Raw genomic sequence first — 19628 nt, forward strand, 5'->3', positions numbered from 1 at the left:
AAAAACACAAAAATTAGCTGGGTGTGGTGGTGCACACCTGTAATCCCAGCTACCCAGGAGGCTGAGGCAGGAGAATTGCTTGAACCCAAGAGGCGGAGGTTGCAGTGAGCCGAGATCACGCCACTGCACTCCAGCCTGGAGACAGAGTGAGATGCCATCTCAAAAAAAAAAAAAAAAAAATTAAAAACTGGAGAGAACTTTAATGTCTATCCATATGATAACCCATTCAATAAATATTATAAAGCTATTGAAAAGATTATGATAGATTCATCTATATGTGCTGATTTTGAAATAAGAATTACATTTTTTGAGCTTTCAATATGCCAGCCACTGTTCTAAGCCTTTTATATATACTAATCCACTTAATGAGTAAAAAATTTCCAAGATACGCAGATAAGTAAAAATCGAAAATTGGCCAGGCGTGGTGGCATGCACCTGTCATCCTAGCAACTCAGGGGGCTGAGGCTGATCTGTTGAGCCCCAGAGTTTGAGGATGCAGTGAGCTATGATTGTGCGACTGCACTCCAGTCCAGTCTGGACAACAGAACAAGATACTGTCTCTAAAAATAGAAAAAAAAAATTCTTTAAATGAAAATTGCAGAACAGATTGTGTACTGTGATACCATCTGTATCATAGATAAGCATATATGTCATATGATAAATATATAAACATATCATATATATGACATACAGTACATAAATGTGTGTATATATACATACATACTTTCTATACATCCAAAAGTGTGGGAAAAATACAAAAGGATGGTTTACAGTGATTTCCTGGGAGGAATGGGATTGGAGCTTGGGGAAAAAATATTTTACTTTTTATTTTTATAATTATCTGGGCTGATGGAACTTTTCACCATATACATGGATTATCTCTATTTTTAAAATGTTAATATGTGTTACTTGCCTAGTTGATGGTCTATTTAATTTTCTTCTTACTACTAATATTTTTAAATCTAATAAATGTAATTTGGGTAAAAGGTAGCAATATGAATAAACTTTAATATTTTGCATACTCTTCCACAGTGTAAGAATTTTTACCATGAGCACAGATTAGTTTCAAAATAAAAAAATTTAGTTAACAAACATCAATACTCAACAAGCCCAACAGAAAGCCGTATCTCATTTCCTTCCTTATGCAGGAAACCTCAGAATATAAGGATTTAGATGAGGATTCTCCTGATTCTAAAACAATTGTTTGGCTGACAGCTTTCTTCCTCCCAGTATCAAGTTGATTTAATGATATTTTCTAAAAGACCAAGTTTAATTCTAAATAAAACAGAAATAAAGAGGAAAATCTAAAGTTTAACAGTGTGTAAATATCAATGTATACTGCTCTATGTAATATGTAGCTTAAAAATACAGATCAAGGATATTTATGTGCAGATCCGTAAAACAGCCAATACATGCTGACTGTTAATAGTTATCATCATCATCGCATCATCATTGCCACCATTCCTAAGCTGCTTCCTGTGGGTCTAAGAATGAGCTCCACACTTCACACCTATTAGCACATTTCATCCCCACAACATCCCAGTAAAATTCTTGGTCAACTGATTATTTACTGAATAATATAAAATCATAAAAATATGGAGAAATGTAGGGTGGCAAATAGTAAATCCATAAAGCAACTGAATCTAGATTTAAGGTATCTACTCTCAACTCTTTTATAAATCTTTTAGGAGATATTTTTCCCCAGCAACAGACCATAAGTGGCTCCTGAATGATCTTCTTGCCATTTGTGCCAAAGGTCATCCCTTCCCGTTAATCTTTCCTCACATACCTCTCTCTGCATACCAAGTGCAGGTGATTCAGAACCTCGTGCTCCACTCCATAATCAGCCTACATTTCTTTCAACTCAAAAGCTCCTTTACATTCTTACCTGTCCAGCAGTAGTTCCAGCACTTCTTTAGTGGAGGCAAAGCCTCTGTATGTTGAAAGAAAGATGCTGATATAGGTAAAGTCATTGTCCCCAAAAGCTGTCAGCAGGTTCTCCACAAGCTTCTCCAAGGTGCCAGCTTTTATGGTTCTGATCTTACAGGTTTCATATTGACTGACTGTGTGTCCTGGAGGCAGCTGGTCCCCTTCAACCTGTATAATAAATTAACAATTACCATAAGGAGAAATGACTCCCTAAAGTAAAATTGGAAGCATTGAAATAGTTGAAGGCCACAGCCTGTTATGTTTCCTCTCATTCTTAATTATTTATCCCTTTTGTTACCCAGGCTGGAGAGCAGTGGTGTGATCACAGCTCACTGCAGCTTGGAGCTCCTGGGCTCGAGTGATCCTCCTGACTCAGCCTCCCAAGTAGCTGGGACTACAGGCTCAGGCAACCATGCTCTGCTCATTTTTTGTATTTTTGTTTTTGGTAGAGATGGGGTCTCGCTATGTTATCCAGACTGGTCTCAAACTCCTGGGTTCAAGCAACCCTCTCACCTTGGCCTCCCAAAGTGTTGGGATTATAGGTGTGAGCCACTGCATGCAGCTTACCCTCACCCTTATTTAATTTCTCTACACGTCATATAAGGCAATGCTCTCTTCTATGAGTTTAGTGTGGTAGGGTGGTGGTGGTGGAGGTATGCGTGTTTCCTACCTTTCTAGAAGTAGAGGTATTACTTCATAATGGTTACATTTGCTTCTACTTACTCCCCTATCAAGAACTAGTTTGCTGGCATAATTTTACCAAGCACATTTTTAACGATACCAGGATCAGGTTTAGCAAGCATTCCCTTTGTTTTGTTCCATGGAAAGTTTTCAAATTCATTCTTTTTTTTGAGATGGAGTCTCGCTCTGTCGCCCAGGCTGGAGTGCAGTGACGCGATCTTGGCTCACTGCAACCTCCACCTCCTGGGGTCAAGCAATTCTCCTGCCTCAGCCTCCCGAGTAGCTGGGATTACAGGCACCCATCACCATGCCCAACTAATTTTTGCATTTTTAGTAGAGACAGGTTTTCACCATGTTGGCCAGGCTGGTCTTGAACTCCTGACCTCAGGTGATACGCCCGCCTCAGCCTCCAAACGTGTTGGGATTACAGGCGTGAGCTACTGCACCTGGACAAACTCATTCTTTTTTGTTGTTGTTGTTGAAGTTTTTTGTTTTTTTTTTTTTTAACTATACTTTAAGTTCCGGGATACATATGCAGGTTTGTTACATAGGTATACAAGTGCCATGGTGGTTTGTTGCACCCATCAACCCATCATCTATATTAGGTATTTCTCCTAAGGCTATCCCTCCCCTAGTCTTTCACCCCCCCGACAGGCCCCCATGTGTGACGTTCCCCTCCCTGTGTCCTATGTCCTCACTGTTCAACTCCCACTTATGAGGAAGAACATGCGGTGTTTGGTTTTCTGTTCTTCTGTTAGTTTGCTGAGAATGATGGTTTCCAGCTTCATCCATGTCCCTCCAAAGGACATGAACTCATCCTTTTTTATGGCTGCACAGTATTCCATGGTGTATATGTGCCTCATTTTCTTTATCCAGTCTATCACTGATGGGCATTTGGGTTGGTTCCAAGTCTTTGCTATTGTGAACAGTGCTGTAATAAACACACGTGTGCATGTGTCTTTATAGTAGAATGATTTATAATCCTTTGGGTATATACCCAGTAATGGGATTGTTGGGACAAAGGGTGTTTCTGGTTCTAGATCCTTGAGGAATCGCCACACTGTCTTCCACAATGGTTGAACTATGAGTGAACAGGCAACCTACAGAATGGGAAAAAAAATTTTGTAAACTCATTCCTAAAGACAGCTCCTATGGTGGGGTGCTGAAGCTGAGTCATACTGGTTTTGGAGAGAGGATTGTTAAATTTTAAGAATTTGTGTGAGCCAGTTGACCTCATGCTGATAGCTTGAAAAACTGGCCATGGCTGGAGTATATTCTCCGTGGAAATCTATGGAGATGGAACCATGATCTGACTTTCTTCAGTCCACAGACAGCAATGTGCATTTTGATTCAATATCATCAGCAATCAACAGAGCTGACTGAGAAAATGGTTGTACCAAGCAGCACTGGGTTAAGCTCTGGCGAGTGATGAAAAGGGTGGGTGGGTGTATGACCCTGCCTTCTGGAAACTTGCAAAGTCTAAAAGAAGACATTTGCTAATGAGAAGCAGCTAGCACATGAAAATGAAACTGTAAGTGAATATTGGTAGATATAATTGTACCTTGGCAGATATAAACCATAATACATAAAAATTCATTGGTAATAAAATCTTTACAGCTTAAAATTTGAGTATAAGGGAAGAGAATTAGAATGAAGAAAAATATTGGTGTGCCTTACATTCTGAAGTAAATCTGTGCCTAACAAATTATACAGAGTTGCAATTTTGAAAGTTTAACTCATCCTTCATAGGCACTAAGGAAACTGCTCTAAAGAGAGGAGGTCTATTTCTAAAGCAAAAATAATCCAAAGTGATGCAAACAATCGCCAGGCGGTTTATCTGAATCACAAGTTGAATTGTTTTATGTCAGATTTCCTAAATTGAAATAATCACATGTGAAAATTAAAGAAGAGACACAAATAAGAGAGAAGTGGATCTCTAATGATGATATTGTGCTTACTAAGTACCATGTTTGCTTTTCCTTCACCTGGCCTGTCAGAAATCAAACTACTGGAAGGAAACTAACAGATGGGATTGCTTTCAGAAAGACCAGAGTGGTGGCAACTGCTTTCAGAGGGGGGTTAGAATAGCTTAATGTCATCATGTCAAACTGCTAACAGGAATTAAAATTAAGACTCCAGCTTATGTGGTGGATGGCTTTATCTCTTTATTTAATTTTTGAAAGTTTTCTAGGGAGAGGGATCTGATTCAGGCAAAAAATCAAATGTTTCTTTAGGCCTCTTAAGACTGTTGACTCAGATCAGGGTCTAATAGCTGTTCTTTATCACTCTATATGTAGTTTTAGAACAAACCTTGTAGTACCCATCTGTTCCCCAGAAGTTCCAATTAACTTTATCAGAAACAATAAGTGAAAAAGATATATGGTTTAGAATTGTACATGTTATTAATTATTGGTTCACTGTTGCTTTAAGTGTGTGCTATAAAACACCCGTTCCAAAAAAACTCCTATGGTCAAGTTTGGGAACTATAGAGTTCAACAAAGTCAATGATATCTCTTTACTGCAGAATTTCTCATACACTTTAATATGCCAACATGTGTAATTCAACTCTAAGAGAGGGGTATGGTATACGGCATTTCCAAATGGATTTCTCTTTAGTCTCAGAGCACTTTGCAGAACTTCAGAATGCACATACTTTGAAAAATTTTGGCTTATTAAATTACTGTAATGCATTTAAAACTTAACTCATATTTACCACTTTTCATTTAAAAAAAGAAAAATCAAAACATTATAAAATGTAATGTTAATTTTTATTTTCAAATGTGTATTCCTTTGATCTCTTTATTAATACAAAAATGTAAGGATGTTTTGCGTTTTGTACTTTGTCACTTCAAAAGACCTGGCCAAAATAATTGTCAGCCTGCATCATATTCAAAAGTAGCAGTTAGAAAATATACTTCAGGATGGGAGCGGTGGCTCACACCTGTAATCCCAGCACTTTGGGAGGCCAAGGTGGGTGGACCACCTGAGGTCAGGAGTTCGAGAACAGCCTGGTCAACATGGTGAAACCGCATCTCTACTAAAAATACAAAATCGGCCAGGTGTAATGTGCGCGCCTGTAGTCCCAGCTACTCAGGAGAGTAGGAGAATCACTTGAACCCGGGAGGCGGAGGTTGCAGCGGGCTGGGGATTGTACCACTGCACTCCAGCCTGGGCAACAGAGCGAGACTCCATCTCAAAAGCAAACAAACAAACAAAAAACATGAAAATATACTTCAACGTCAAATATTAACAACAACAAAAGGAATGGCTTCTCAGTGGTTAGGGATAGTCAAACTCTGATTTAAATCAAGCTTCCTCGCCTTGTGATAATATCAGTGTTCCCTTACCAAACAATGTTGAAATTTGACAATTCTTATTTTATTTACAATGGAAACTCTACTTTAATTCTAAATCTTTCTTATCAAAAGTAATGATTATTTAAAAGAACCATTTTTTCACTGAGTATTGATGTATCCCAAAATTCAAACACAGAGAAAAATGCTTGTCAAAGGACCTGATGAAGTGGGTCCCATTTCCTGCCAGAAAGCAGAGATTTGGCAGAAAGCCAGGGTTCTCCCTTGGGAATGGAATTATGTTTCTCATTAACCCAGCCCCTCCCTTTCAGTACTTTCTTACTCGGAAAAAAATTTCAATATGCATACATGATTCCCGTAAGTCCCTTTAACGGTATTTGTTCCTCAGTGTTTGCATCTGTGCATTAGGAAGAACCACATGTGATCTAACAGAAGACTAATAAAATATTTTGAAAATTTAGATTTAAAAAATAATTTTCAAAGTGAACATCAATGACAATATCATAAGTATAGAATTGCTCTTGTGCCTACAATCATTCTCACAAAAAATAACACTGCATGTTAAGTTATCAGAGAATTTGCTTAATGTCATTCTCTGTAGATCTACTAAATATCCTAATATCTGCTTATTATGGCAGGGGAAAGATCTGATGACTTCTAATTTGCCAGCATTCAAATAGAGTATATTTTTTATGAAACAAAAACTTAAAATGATCTGCTTACCACTGAAATTATTTTGAAATGAAATTGTACAGAGGGGAAACACAAAAAATACTCTGCCATATGGCCCGACAAGAGAAGCTAAAATGTTGAAAGTTTCATTTTTGCAGGAAAAGATTCAATAGGTCTATAAGTGTTTTAAGAGACTTTAGGACCTATTTTTGCTTATATTATCTTAGTAACTTTGAATTAAAGTTTAAGACGAAAGGGGTGGAACCCTTGTCAGACAAGTGCTTAATAACCCAGACTTAGAAAGCAAGATACGGAGGCCTGAGCCTGTCCTGTGGGTTAGCATGCTAACAGGAAATAGCTCAATCTGGATTTAATCATAGACCGTCGCTTTACTGACAAGATCATGGTACTGAGACCACAAAAATGTTTCATGTTTGTTTTTTTGGTTGATCTTTGTGCCTTTAGAATCCAGCTTTTTCTAAGAGAACATGTCTGAGTCCTACGGGGCAAATATCTAAAATTGTGCCCAAGTGTCCTACCAGGTAATTTCCATAATTATCGATTTTGGCATGAGATGGAGAGGAAAAAGGGCATGTGAGAGATGAAAGATGCCATATTTCAATTCTGTTTCCAGTCATGGAAAAATAAACTCTTTCACCTTCTAAAACATAAACTGTTAACCAGTTGGGTGTTTCTAATTTGGAAAAAAAAAAAAGTTCCTTCAATCAAAACAATACTTCAGTCATCTGATAGTTTAACAGGGAATGTGTTAAGTAAACAACCTCATTAGAATGGAGACAGTAAGGAGTCCTCCACACCATGATCAATCTTCAGTATATCAGTTCTCAGGCATCTTGGCCTGAGCAGCAAAGTAAATAGTGAGTACTATTCCAGCTGTTAACTCCCTCCAAAAATCTAAAACCCACACCCTATCCCTACATTCATCCCCAAACACCAAAAGTAAGTTTTATGCTTCCTTTTCAAATGCCCTACAACCACTATCCAGCAACAACAAACCACCACAATACAGGCTGAGGATCTTTTATCTCAAATTCTTGGGATTGAAAGTGGTTTGCATATCAGAATTTTTCAGATTTTGAAATATTCCCACTATACTTACCATTCAAGCATCCCCATTCTGAAAATCCAAACTGCAAAACACTGCAATGAGCATGGATGTTGGAGCACTTTGAATTTAGGTTTTAAGATTAAGGATACTCAACCTGTATAGGAAAACCCACAAGCTGACTCACAAATAAGCTCTGCTCATCTCTCCATATTACTCAAATGCATAAATTTCTTTGCCATGCAACAAAATTTGCATCATTCTCTCAGCAGAAATCATGTATGTAATGACACACAGCAGAACATGACAAGGCCAGTACACCTGAGTACTACAGTGACTATTTACACACAGAACACTCAGAGATGTTAAGGTAAAGTCTAGAAAATACTTGAGGGCCCATGATGTCAAGCTCAACATGAGCTTCTGCTTTGTGTGAACTTTTATTAGGTTGGTGCAAAGGTGATTACGGTTTTTGCCATTAAAAATAGTGGCAAACTTAACAAAACTTAAACCAAAACTTGTCACAATCACCTTTGTGCTAACCTAATATTGGGTGTGAACTCACTTTTTTGCTAGGTTAGGGTTGACAGATAAATTACAGGATGCCCAGTGAAATTTTAATTTCAGAGAAATAATGAATAATTACATACTATGTGGTACAAGTATGTCCCATTCCATGTTTGGGATCTATGCATACTAAAAAAAAAACCTATTTGTTATTTATCTGAATTTGAAATGTAATTGTGTATCCTGTATTTTTAGGCTACTAGCACATACACAATGGCTGTCTTTTCCATTTATTCATCTACTTATTCAGCCACACATTAACTAAACGATACTATGTGCCAGGCACTGTGCAAGGTACTAGACATACAAAGGTAAATAGCATGCAGTTCTGACAACCAAGTTGTTCAGTCTGGTGAAGGAAACAGACACAAAGAAACCATTACAATAAAATGTGAGTAAAATGGTGGAGAGAGAGGCAGGACATGGAGGAAGCACCAAGAGGGGCCCAGTGTAAAGGAGGTGTCAGAAAAGTTTTTCAGAAAAGTAGGTTCTGTCTCCACTGGGTTGTTTCGTTTTGTTTGTTAGAGATGCAGTCCATCTCTATTGCCCAGGCCGCAGTACAGTGGTGCAATCAGGGTTCAATGCAGCCTCAACCTCCCACGCTCAAGCAGTCCTCCCACCTCTGCCTCCCAAGTAGCTGGGACTACAGGCACGCACCACCCCAGCTAATTTATTTATTTATTTATTTATTTATTTATTTATTTATTTTTTAGAGACAAGGCCTCGTTATATTGCCCAAGCTGGTCTCATACTCCTGGACTCAAGCGATTCTCCCACCTTGGCCTCTCAAAGTGCTAGCATTACAGGCATGAGCCACCATACCTGGCCTGCACTGGGTTTCACATAATGAATGAGAGTTAACTATGTTGGGGAGGGCACAGCAGGCAGAGAAACAAGCATTAACAAAGTCATGAAGATGCTATCCCAAAGTATGGAATTTTGACATGCTGAGGACTTTGAACTAAAGGAAATGGAAGGCCTCAGAAGCAGCTTCAGAAGCAAATTCTCTCTCTGACCTTTTCCTGCCTTCCTGTCTCCTACACTTCTTTCTCCCTTGAAGTGAATCACAGAAACCAGGATTCCTCCTTCCCCAAGGTGAGTCATAGAAACTAGAACCCCCTCTTATCCTAAAGCAAGGCTTAAAGCCTAGAAATATTGCTCTAACCTCCCTCACCTTTTTGTTTAGAAGCTGGCCATAAATTCTCTGACCTACCTTGTCTAATAGTAGATCATAAGACTCTTCGGTCCAGAGGGGTCCTGGCCCACACCCAGGGAGAAAGAAGAATACTACAAAGAGTGGCCAGGAAGAATCTGAACAGACGGGCCTTGCTGGGTTCCCCCTTAGTCTATTACCATCAGATCATACTCTTTTCATCCAATCACATTTCCACATGGCTGTCCATTCTTCATTGACTCTAAGCATAAAAATGGAAAGTTTCCTCTGGGTCTTTGGGCCATTATTTCTGAAGGCTCCCATGTCACATAAAACTTTGATTAAAGAAATCTGTTATGCTTTTCTCTTGTTAACCTGTCTTTTGTTATAGGAGAGTTACCAATGACCCTTATGATGGGTGAGGAAAGGCATCATACCTTTCCACCACTACAGGGGGAAAATGTGTGGCTGCATAAACAATATGATAGAGGGAAGGAATGCTTTGGCTGGACAGCCAGCAGGAGACTACCTGATTATGGAGGACTTAGGTTGCATGCTAAAGAGCTGAGACTCTATGTCCTGTTGAAATGGGAGACCAATGATGAGGTTTTAAGCATGGTCAAGGAAATCAACGTGGAGGACAGATTTGATGAGGACAGTTTTAAAGTTGGAAAAACCAGTACGAAAGTTGTGGATACTCCAGATAAGCAACTGCAAGGGCTTTAACTAGTACAATGATAATAGGAATGGAGAAGGTGGCAGATGGGAGGGACACATTTACCCTCCCGTCAAATGATCAAAAAGAAGATCATCAAGACTTCTGATCAATTGGATGTAGAGGATAAAATGAAGGAAAATAAAGAATCTGGAAACTTCACCTGATTTCTAGTGTGGATGCCTGGAAAGATAATGGTGTCACCTATACGAAAGAAAATTGAGGGGAGGAAGTCAGATTTTGGTGGGGTAGGTACTGAATTCCATTTTGGAATGTAGAACTTGAGGTACTCTGGGGGACATGCCAATGGTAAGTCCAACAGGCAGTTAGAATCTAAAAGTTGGGAGAAGGATCTAAGATGGAAATATGTAGAAATTACATCAATTAAAATAGGAAGAGTAGTAGGCTAAGGATAGTATCTGGATGAATACCAAAATTAAGAGGGTTCCAAGAGTAAAGATGGGCAGCACCAGAAGAGGCACTTGCACATGTGGCAAATTCATACATCATCTGATCTATGACGGCATTTCTGGGCAGACAAACCAGAAGAAATCTTCACCACCAGATTCACATATGTGCTGACATATGTACCTTCCCTCTAATTATGCAAACATATCAAGGCTTAGACAGCGGTATGCTGGAGCCAGCTTGAACCCCTTGCACAAGCCAAATGTGCACACTCCTCACCTCCGCGTTCAATGGCATCATGTTGGTAGTGTGAGTTCAGCCATGGTGACACTATTTACGTCATGAAAATTAGCAATGCCACAAATAAGTGCTTTTATTTTGGAGGGCCAGTTTTTCAGCATACCCCTGCCCAGAAGTCCCTCTCAGATTGTGTCAGTGTCAAGAGACACCTTCGCTCTGGCTGAGACATTTTCTTTCTGTGTACGTTCCAGTTAAGGTATTTGTGTTGTCACTATGATCTTTATCTGATAGAAGAAGGGAATTACGCCTCTGAACTATGAAGAAAGTAGAAATGCGGAGGCAGGAGAGGCAGAAGGGCATGTGTATGACAAACGAATGTGCTCTGAAAAAAACTACAAGAGCCCCAAGAGTTGACCTTGCTTGAAGCCACTTGTTAGAATGAAGCCACATGGTCAGGCTTCTATGATGAATACCCTTCATCCTTAGGAAGATGTAAAGGGAGCTGTAATAACAAACAATAGCTAGTGTTTTATCACACAGAAATCCCATCCCCCTTTGCCATCCTGTCTCAGTAGGGTTTCCTAGATAGAGTCCAGGAACCCTCCTGAAGGAAACAGGAAGCTGTGTTTCTCATCTCCTGAAAAAGAGTAGTACTCCTGGAGTCTTGGTTCAACAGTAATCCATAACAGATTCTATCTTCTCTAACACAAATCTCCATTTCTGACATTCTGGTCATCCTTTAAGAATTCCAAAGTTTCCCAGAAAGCAAATTTAAATATTAAGTGGATTTTAAGAAGTTTGCTGGCCACATTTTTCAAATAAAATAATTTCACTTTTATCTGATACTTTTCTGCTTGAAACTCAGAATGCCAATAACTAAGGCAAGGGTCTCCAACCCCTGCGCCACGGACCAGTAGCAGTCCATGGCCTGTTAGGAACCGGGCCTCACAGCAGCAGGTGAATGGCAGGTGAGCCAGCATTACCGCCTGAGCTCCACTTCCTGTCAGATCAGCGGCGACATTAGATTCTCATAGGAGCGCCAAGCCTATTGTGAACTGAACATGCAAGGGACCTAGGTTGTATACTTCTTATGGGAATCTAACTAATGCCTGATGATCTGAGGTGAAACAGTTTCATCCTGAAACGAACACCCCTCAACCCCCGTTCATGGAAAAACTGTCTTCCACAAAACTAGTCCCTGGTGCCAAAAAGGTTGGGGACTGCTGAACTAAGGTGCTATGAATTAACAGGTTGCATTTCCATTTGGAGCCAATTTACTGTCGGACCTAGGGCAAAAACTTAGTTTCAATGACTTCGTTACCTACTTTATAAAAGGAATACATCACATGCAATTTTGAGAAGTTCAAGGATTTAAGAGTTGCATAGAGGGAGGGGAGTTTGAATTAAGTAGCCACTGTTGCATTTGCCAAATAAGATCACAAATTGTCACATACAAATTAGTATCCAGAGTGAACTTCCAAAATTCATAGCTCCCTCCTTTTTCTCTCATTCAGAGCCTCAAATGTCCAAGGTCTTCATAAACTAAGGTCACAGGTTAACAGGTGCCCTGGCTTGCTGGAGACCATTCTGTTTTTGTGCAGCCCAGCCAATCTCTGTCTGTAAAGGTCAGCAGGGGGTAGTGAGCTTCTGTGTGACCTAATATTCTCTGTGAATGAAGCCTGCTATGAATGGAGAGGCTTCCCCACAGCCCAGAAGCTTTCCCAGCATGCCATAAATCCCACAGACAGCTCCATGGGGCTTTATCTCCTTGTGAGATTTATAAGCGCTCCTTCACCAATCCTCCAGGGACAGTACGGGGAAGGGTGGCAACTGACTGATGTTTCCAAACTTTAAAGTCAAGTCATTCATTTTTTATTCTTACTCTGTATACCACATTAAGGAATCTTCTGCACTTTCCCTATCTAGGCGATTCCTATGGGAACATTTAGTTCCCACTGTTATGATTACTTATTATTGTAATGTTAAAAACCAAAGCCCCATTATCCAAAATGACAATAAAATTATTACTCCCCTGGATCTCGGAATTCAAGTAATAATGACATTGTTTAGTTTGATCCCTTCCCCTCCAAAATGAAATCTTTAAAGTCTATGTGGACTTACAATTCAGATGTAAGATGTAGCTTTATGATTCACAAAGCCCTGGGCTGCAGGGCCTCTGGCAAGTATTCTATCCCTCAGCACTATTTTTGGCACGTATAATATTCCTAGATCATGGGCTTGCTAGAATTGGCTACTGATAAACCCACCAGGTATCTTTCAAGCATGTTATCAGGTGATCAAACCTAGGGCAAAGTTCTATGAAAAACAGTTTCGTGTATCCTGAGCATACCTCTTTGAAAGATACACTGAAGGCCGGGCGTAGTGGCTCACGCCTATATTCCCAGCACTTTGGGAGGCCTAGGTGGGTGGATCACCTGAGGTCAGGAGTTCGAGATCATCCTGGCCAACATGGAGAAACCCCGTCTCTACTAAAAATACAAAAAGATATATATAAAAAAAAAATTAGCTGGGTGTGATGGCAGGCGCCTGTAATCCCAGCTACTCGGGAGGCTGACGCAGGAGACTCGCTTGAACCCAAGAGGCAGAGGTAGCAGTGACCTGAGATCACGCCATTGCACTCTAACCTGGGCAACAAGAGCAAAACTCCGTCTAAAAAAAAAAGATATGCTAAACTGGCTTTTTTTCTTAATAGGTTTTCTTCATAAGCTATAAATTAATTCTAAGAAAACCATTCTTAGACTGTAAATGAAGAAAGAAGGCTAACTTGTACTTACTGAGTGCACATTATGGATTAGATGCTCAACCCTTACAACAACCCTGTAGTGTAGGAATTATTCCCACTTTACTTAAGGAAACAGAGGTTTGGAGAAGTAAGGGGTCACACCCTGAGTTACCCAGCCAATTAGCATAGGCATTAAAGTAAGGATATAAAACCAGCCCTGTCTTTCAATCGTGGGATATTCCCTAAAAACACAAAGCAATACGGTATTGGGTACTCAATCTCCATATCTGTACACCCAACAATATCAGAACTCAATTGCCCAGAATCTACAGACTTCATAGGATTTTTGTAAGAAAGAGAAAATTAGATAATACACCTAAGGCATGTTGAAAGATTACAAGCTATTCAGCACTCTACAAATACTTTTCACTTTCTTTCCCCTACACCAACTACTTTCACCCAAAATTAAGTCTGATTACATCTGGTATCATCTCTGGTATTATCCTTGTTACCTCTTGACACTGACTGAAATCCTTAACACCTAAAGACAAAAAATAACGTCTTAGTGCCAAAGACTCTCTTTGGAGGGAAACAAAATCCCTCTCATTATTATAGTTTCTTAAACGAGTAAATTTAGTCTAAGAGTCTAAGAAAGATGGATGAATGACTTAACCCAAGGGCTCAAGGAAAGCCCGGAGAAGCTGGCTTCTGGATGAGAAACTACTGGGTAATACAGACTGGGAATCCATGGGAAGCACTCGTGTTCTGCTCTGATTTCCAGATTATTAAATAATTTTCCTACCTGCTAGGTTTAGAAATCTACTCTCTAGTCAAAAGATAGTTTCCTTCTATTTTCAGAAAGAAAGGGAAATGAAAGCAGAATGACAATATGATTGATTATGGGATACAGCCAGACAAAAGGGCAGATTTATAAATTCTGACTTGTAAAAAAACATTTAAAGAAGAAAGTAGCATATAGAAAGGCCTGGTAGCTGGCAAAAAAACACAGATCCAATTTGTCCAAATGAACAGAAACCAAGAAAGCAAACATTTTGTTTACTAGATATTAATGATCAAAAATTTATGTAAAAAGATAGGCATTTGTTTGTAAAGAAAATATTTATCCTCCTAAGAAGATGCTCATCATTTCCATGGCTCATGACCCGCTCTTGGTATCAGTCATTAAAACAGTATTAAAAGCGCTTCGGCCAGGCACGGTGGCTGATGCATGTAATCCCAGCACTTTGGGAGGCTGAAGTGGGAGGATTGCTTGAGGTCAGGAGTTCAGGACTAGCCTGGGCAATATAGTGAGACCCTGTTTGTAAAAAAAATTAGAAAATTAGCCTGGGTGTGGTGATATGTGCCTAGCTACTTGGGAGGCTGAAGTGAAAGGATCTCTTGAACGCACAAGTTCAAGGCTACAATGAGCTATGATTGTGCCACTGCACTCCAGCCTGGGCAACAGACCAAGTCCCTGTCTCTAAAAATAAAAAAAAAAAAAAGTAAAAAGAGAAGAGCCTCCATTGTGCCAAGAACTCAAATGAGGTACTAAGGAAATCTATAAAAGGAATAAGGGATTTCTACTCTCTAAAAACCTTATAGTAGAGACGATAGTATGAGTGTGAATTTCTTCATTTAATGACGTGTAAAGAAAGGGATGTACAGAGCTTAGTACTAGTGCATATGCCATAGACATTAAATACATGCCAGGTAAATAAGCAGGAGCCTCACAGAGGGAGTTGCAGAACTGATGGGGGAAGGCCTCTCGCAACCTTAGGATTCAATGATAAAGGTGGCAGTCAGGAAAAAATAAAGGGGAGGGCAGGCAAGGAATTAGATTCTGTTTCTAGTTCCAGTTCAATTAATTATCAGCTACGTGCTAGTGCTTTCTAGCACTAGCTATCTCAGTAGTGAGCTAGGATAATTCCTTTGATTTGGTTGTTTTTGTTTGTTCCTAAATACACTTGAGTAGATTACATTCATTCAGCAAATATTTGTTGAGTTCCTACTATGGGGCTGCTGGAAGCCAGAGATACAACAAAGTAATAGACAGATAAGACGCGAACTCATACAGATAAATGCACCTCCTCTACAATTAAATAAGAAAGCAAATTCATGATCCTTTTACCGCCTAGACCTGGCCTAGACTCTTATGAGGTCCCACCTCCTAGAGACAGTCTTCAAAGCTACCTGAGCCTCAGAGTTTTATGCTGCTATGCTAAAAAAAAAAAAAAAAAAACAGAGAGAGATATGGCTCACTTCATCATCGTATGCATACTGAAGCTATAAATATAGGGAGAGCAACTCTTTCTAATCAATACTATATAACTAAAAATACTAACTGCAGTTAGGGCCATTAACCGAATCGATATAAAATAGAGTCCTCAGCCATAGCTTCTCTGTGACATTTCCAGCAGTGCTGTGGTAACTTACCAATGGATTCATTTGTAAGGTCAAATCAGTTTTACTTTTAACCAAAAGTATTATTCATCTGCAAAAAGATAGCAAATCATACAATATGTTCAGAACAAGGTTCTAAGGTTTTAGTTATAGTAGTCTGAGTTTCTGAATACAAAATATTTTAACACTTTTTTGTGAAAAATCTCACTAATAAACAAGATACGTTTATGGATTTATTTGCCTGTTCCCTTAAATACACTAAAGGGTTTTCAAGAGAATCACCTGGAGTGCTGGGTAGAAACTGATTCCTGAGCCCATGCCCCAGAGATTCCGATCAGTAGACCCAGAACAAGGGCTAGGTGGTCTGCATTTTAACCAGCATTCTAGGTGATTCTAAACTGCAGAATATCTATTGATTACCCTTTGAGCTATACTATGCTTGACAATGTGAAAACAAGGATGACTAGGGTTTACTGATGGGATAACGGAGAAGTTGATTAATAAAAGCTTGGATAAAGTCATCTGGCCTCTCTTAGTTTCCTCATTTGTAAACTAAGAATATTATCTTCATCTTCCTTAACTCATCTTGATGTTATGAGGGTGATTCAAAAGAATGCAGGACACACTTTGAACTGCTTTAAATTAAAGAACTATATATTAAACTAAGGTATTACTAGCGCTTATGTCAATAACCTGAGATGCTTTCAAGCAAACTATGTGATCTTTCTTGTGTGTTTATGTTATGAAATTCAATAGGTGTTCCTACAAAAAGGGAAGGTATTATGATTAGCCTACAGAGTTTGTTTCTGCCCTCATTACTCTTCCAGCTGGTTGTCAATCCTATGGAAATGTTTTAGCACTTACCTCCTGTGATATCCCTGTAGAATTGGCACTATTGATTCCCTCCTGAAACTCTGTACCTTTTCCTTATAAACGTCATATTCTCAAGAATAACAATAATAACAACAATTCCAAGCATTTTGTATATATCTTATAATAACCTTATAAAGCAGATACATTTATTATCCCCATTTTACAGACAAGAAAACTGAGACCCAGAGAGGCTAAGTGACTCATTCCAGGTCACACAGCTAAGAGGCAGAAAAGCCAGGATTCAAATTCAAGCAGTCTGGACCCACAGTCAGACTTAACCACACTATCTCATCTTCCTCAAAGATCTCCTGTGAATCTAAAGGCTCATCAACAGTTCCTCATCCTTCACTTACCATCAATATGTAAACATTTCTAACCACACCCTTCTTTCCTCTTTTTCTATACTCTTTCCGGTCATCCCACACATATATCCTCACAGTTTCACCTAACACAAATATATTAACCCCCAAAGCTTTATCTACAGCTTTTACTTCTCTTCTGAATTCTAGACTTGAATTTCCAACTACCACATTCACCTGAATAATTCATAGACAACTCTAATTTAACACATACATAAGGAAATTCATTTTATTCCTCTAAAAGCTCACCCCTTTTCTAGCCTCTGACTTAATGACCCAAGTCATAAATGTACAGATCATTCTTACTCTCTCATCCCCCCAAAATCCAACCTCTTCCATCTCCTATAATATCTTCCCACTCCATTCTCATTCCTCAGCCTCATTGCCTTTACCTTAATTTAGATCTCAGTCCATAACTGGGTATGAGTAAATAGGCACCTAACTAGTCTCACTTGCCTCTAGTCTTATCACTTCAAGCACTCATCCATATACAAAATGATCTTAAAGTACAAATTCTGCTTTTATAATAAAGTCCAACAAGCTACTAAAGCTTAACATGCTTATCCTATAATTCACCAATTCACTCAGACATATTCTCAACAGAAATGAGTGTATATGCCCACCAAAAGAGATGGCCAGAAACATTTATTACAGTTTTATTCATAATAGCCATATACTTCCCATATTAGGTTGTATTTATTTAATTATAGGTATCCCCCACTAGACTGTAAAATTTTTAAGAGCAAAGACTATTCATATTTAAATCTCTAGAAAGTGGCCTACAACCAAATCAGTAATAAGCTCTTCATGAATATTAATTAAATGGATATATTTTTAATCTAATGAATCTATCTAGTGACATTATTATAGTCCCTAAATAACCTTTACTTGATTCTTCCAAATTCAGTCAAATAAAAATATGTACATATAAAGTCTGTACACATACAATAAAAGCATGTAATGCTTGATCATCACCTCTTAACTGGACTGCTAAAATAAACAATCTTTTAAATTGTTCTTAGGGCATCCATGGTGATCTTTTAAAAACACAAATCAGATGGTGTCACTCCCCTACTTAAAACCTCCCACTGGCTTCCCATAATCCTTTAAATGAAATCCAGCCTTCTGCCAGACCTCACAAAGCCCTTCCTACCTATCTCCTTGACCTCACCACCAAAACCACCTCCTTCCCTCTCTAGGCCCCAACCACACTGGCCTTCCTTCAGTTTCTAAAACACAGCAAGCTCATTTTCATGGAAGGATCTTTGCATTTGTTCCTTCTGCCTTAAATGCTGCTCAGCCTGAGCATGTTCTCAGGCTGGCTCCTTATTCCCTTCTTTTGATTGGGCAGTACTTACTCAGATAAACCCCCTAGAGCACCCCTCTGGTCAGTGTCACACTTCCCATCTTCCCTTGCCACACCAGATTACCTTATCTAGACTAATTTCTTGATAGTACTGACTTCTTTACTTGTTTGTTGCCTGTAAACTCCATGAGTTCAGCGCCCTTATCTGTCTTGTCCACCACTCTGTCTCTGGTGCATAAAATAATGTCTACTTCATAATGGATGCTCAATAAATATTTGTGGTAATGAATGGAAAACAAAGTAATACTGTAAGTAAATTGCATATTATTTTTAAATCTGAATTCGATGCATGCGAAATTCCATGGATACCTTGAAAAATACAAAAATCTGTTTTTCTGAACTAAAAATTTCAAGTAAACAAAGTTAACTGGTCCCATTTCTTCATAGCAGTTGAGAACTGCAGTGAATTTATTAAAATGACTGTTCTGAGCTTTTTTTGAAGACCAATTAATTCTATATTTGGTTATCATGATTTTAAAAATTACTTAAGTCATGGGGTTTTTTTTTTCTCCAGAATTCTTTTCCCATCAAGATTGAGATGCTGAATCAAGCTACACATAACAAAGATCTCTCATTCTCTGGGGCTGACATTGCTCTTATTGTTCTATCTGATGTAGATACCATTGGGCCAACTGTTTGCTTCAAAAACAGAGAGTGGGAATATGCACTTACTTGACTTTTTACAACTCCAAGTGGGAGTATCTGAGGAAATGAATACACAATCTAATCAACCAGCTATGTGATATAAGCATAAATAAATACATTGCAAGAAATTTACTTGCAAGGCATTGGACTACCAAGCAGCTTCCAATACTTTCTGCATGAAAGATGTCATGCAAAATAAGTCAGGATTTCATCTGAAATCTTTATAACTTCCCCTTTTTCCCATACCAGGTTCTAAGCTTTGAACACAAAGGATATTGTTTGAGGTCTCTGAACTCCTAAGAAGTTTTTATCACTGAAATAAACATCTCATTCTAGAATGCTAAGTTAGGCACATTGCCAACTTTACAAAAAGGCCCACTCACTGCATCAGTCATTAAATCCTCATAAGTGGAGGTCTAGAGCATCACTTCTTTGCCACAAATCCCACTTTCATTAGTTTATTTATTCAGAATATTTCCTGAGCTTCCACTATGTTC

The 19628-nt window shown here is 38.9% G+C and overlaps 1 protein-coding gene across 6 annotated transcripts in view; it reads right to left on the minus strand.

Annotated features, from left to right (window-relative positions):
• The window catches only part of RGL1 (ral guanine nucleotide dissociation stimulator like 1), a 301446-nt gene that overhangs the window by 84846 nt on the left and 196972 nt on the right, over positions 1 to 19628 (minus strand). For all 6 annotated transcript variants that reach the window (XM_024242270.3, XM_054544765.2, XM_054543832.2 and 3 more), the window contains 1 exon segment: positions 1889 to 2097. In XM_024242270.3, the coding sequence (XP_024098038.1) occupies positions 1889 to 2097 (209 nt within the window).

This window comes from Pongo abelii, chromosome 1 (genome assembly GCF_028885655.2).
Source record: "Pongo abelii isolate AG06213 chromosome 1, NHGRI_mPonAbe1-v2.0_pri, whole genome shotgun sequence".
Lineage (NCBI taxonomy): Eukaryota > Metazoa > Chordata > Mammalia > Primates > Hominidae > Pongo > Pongo abelii.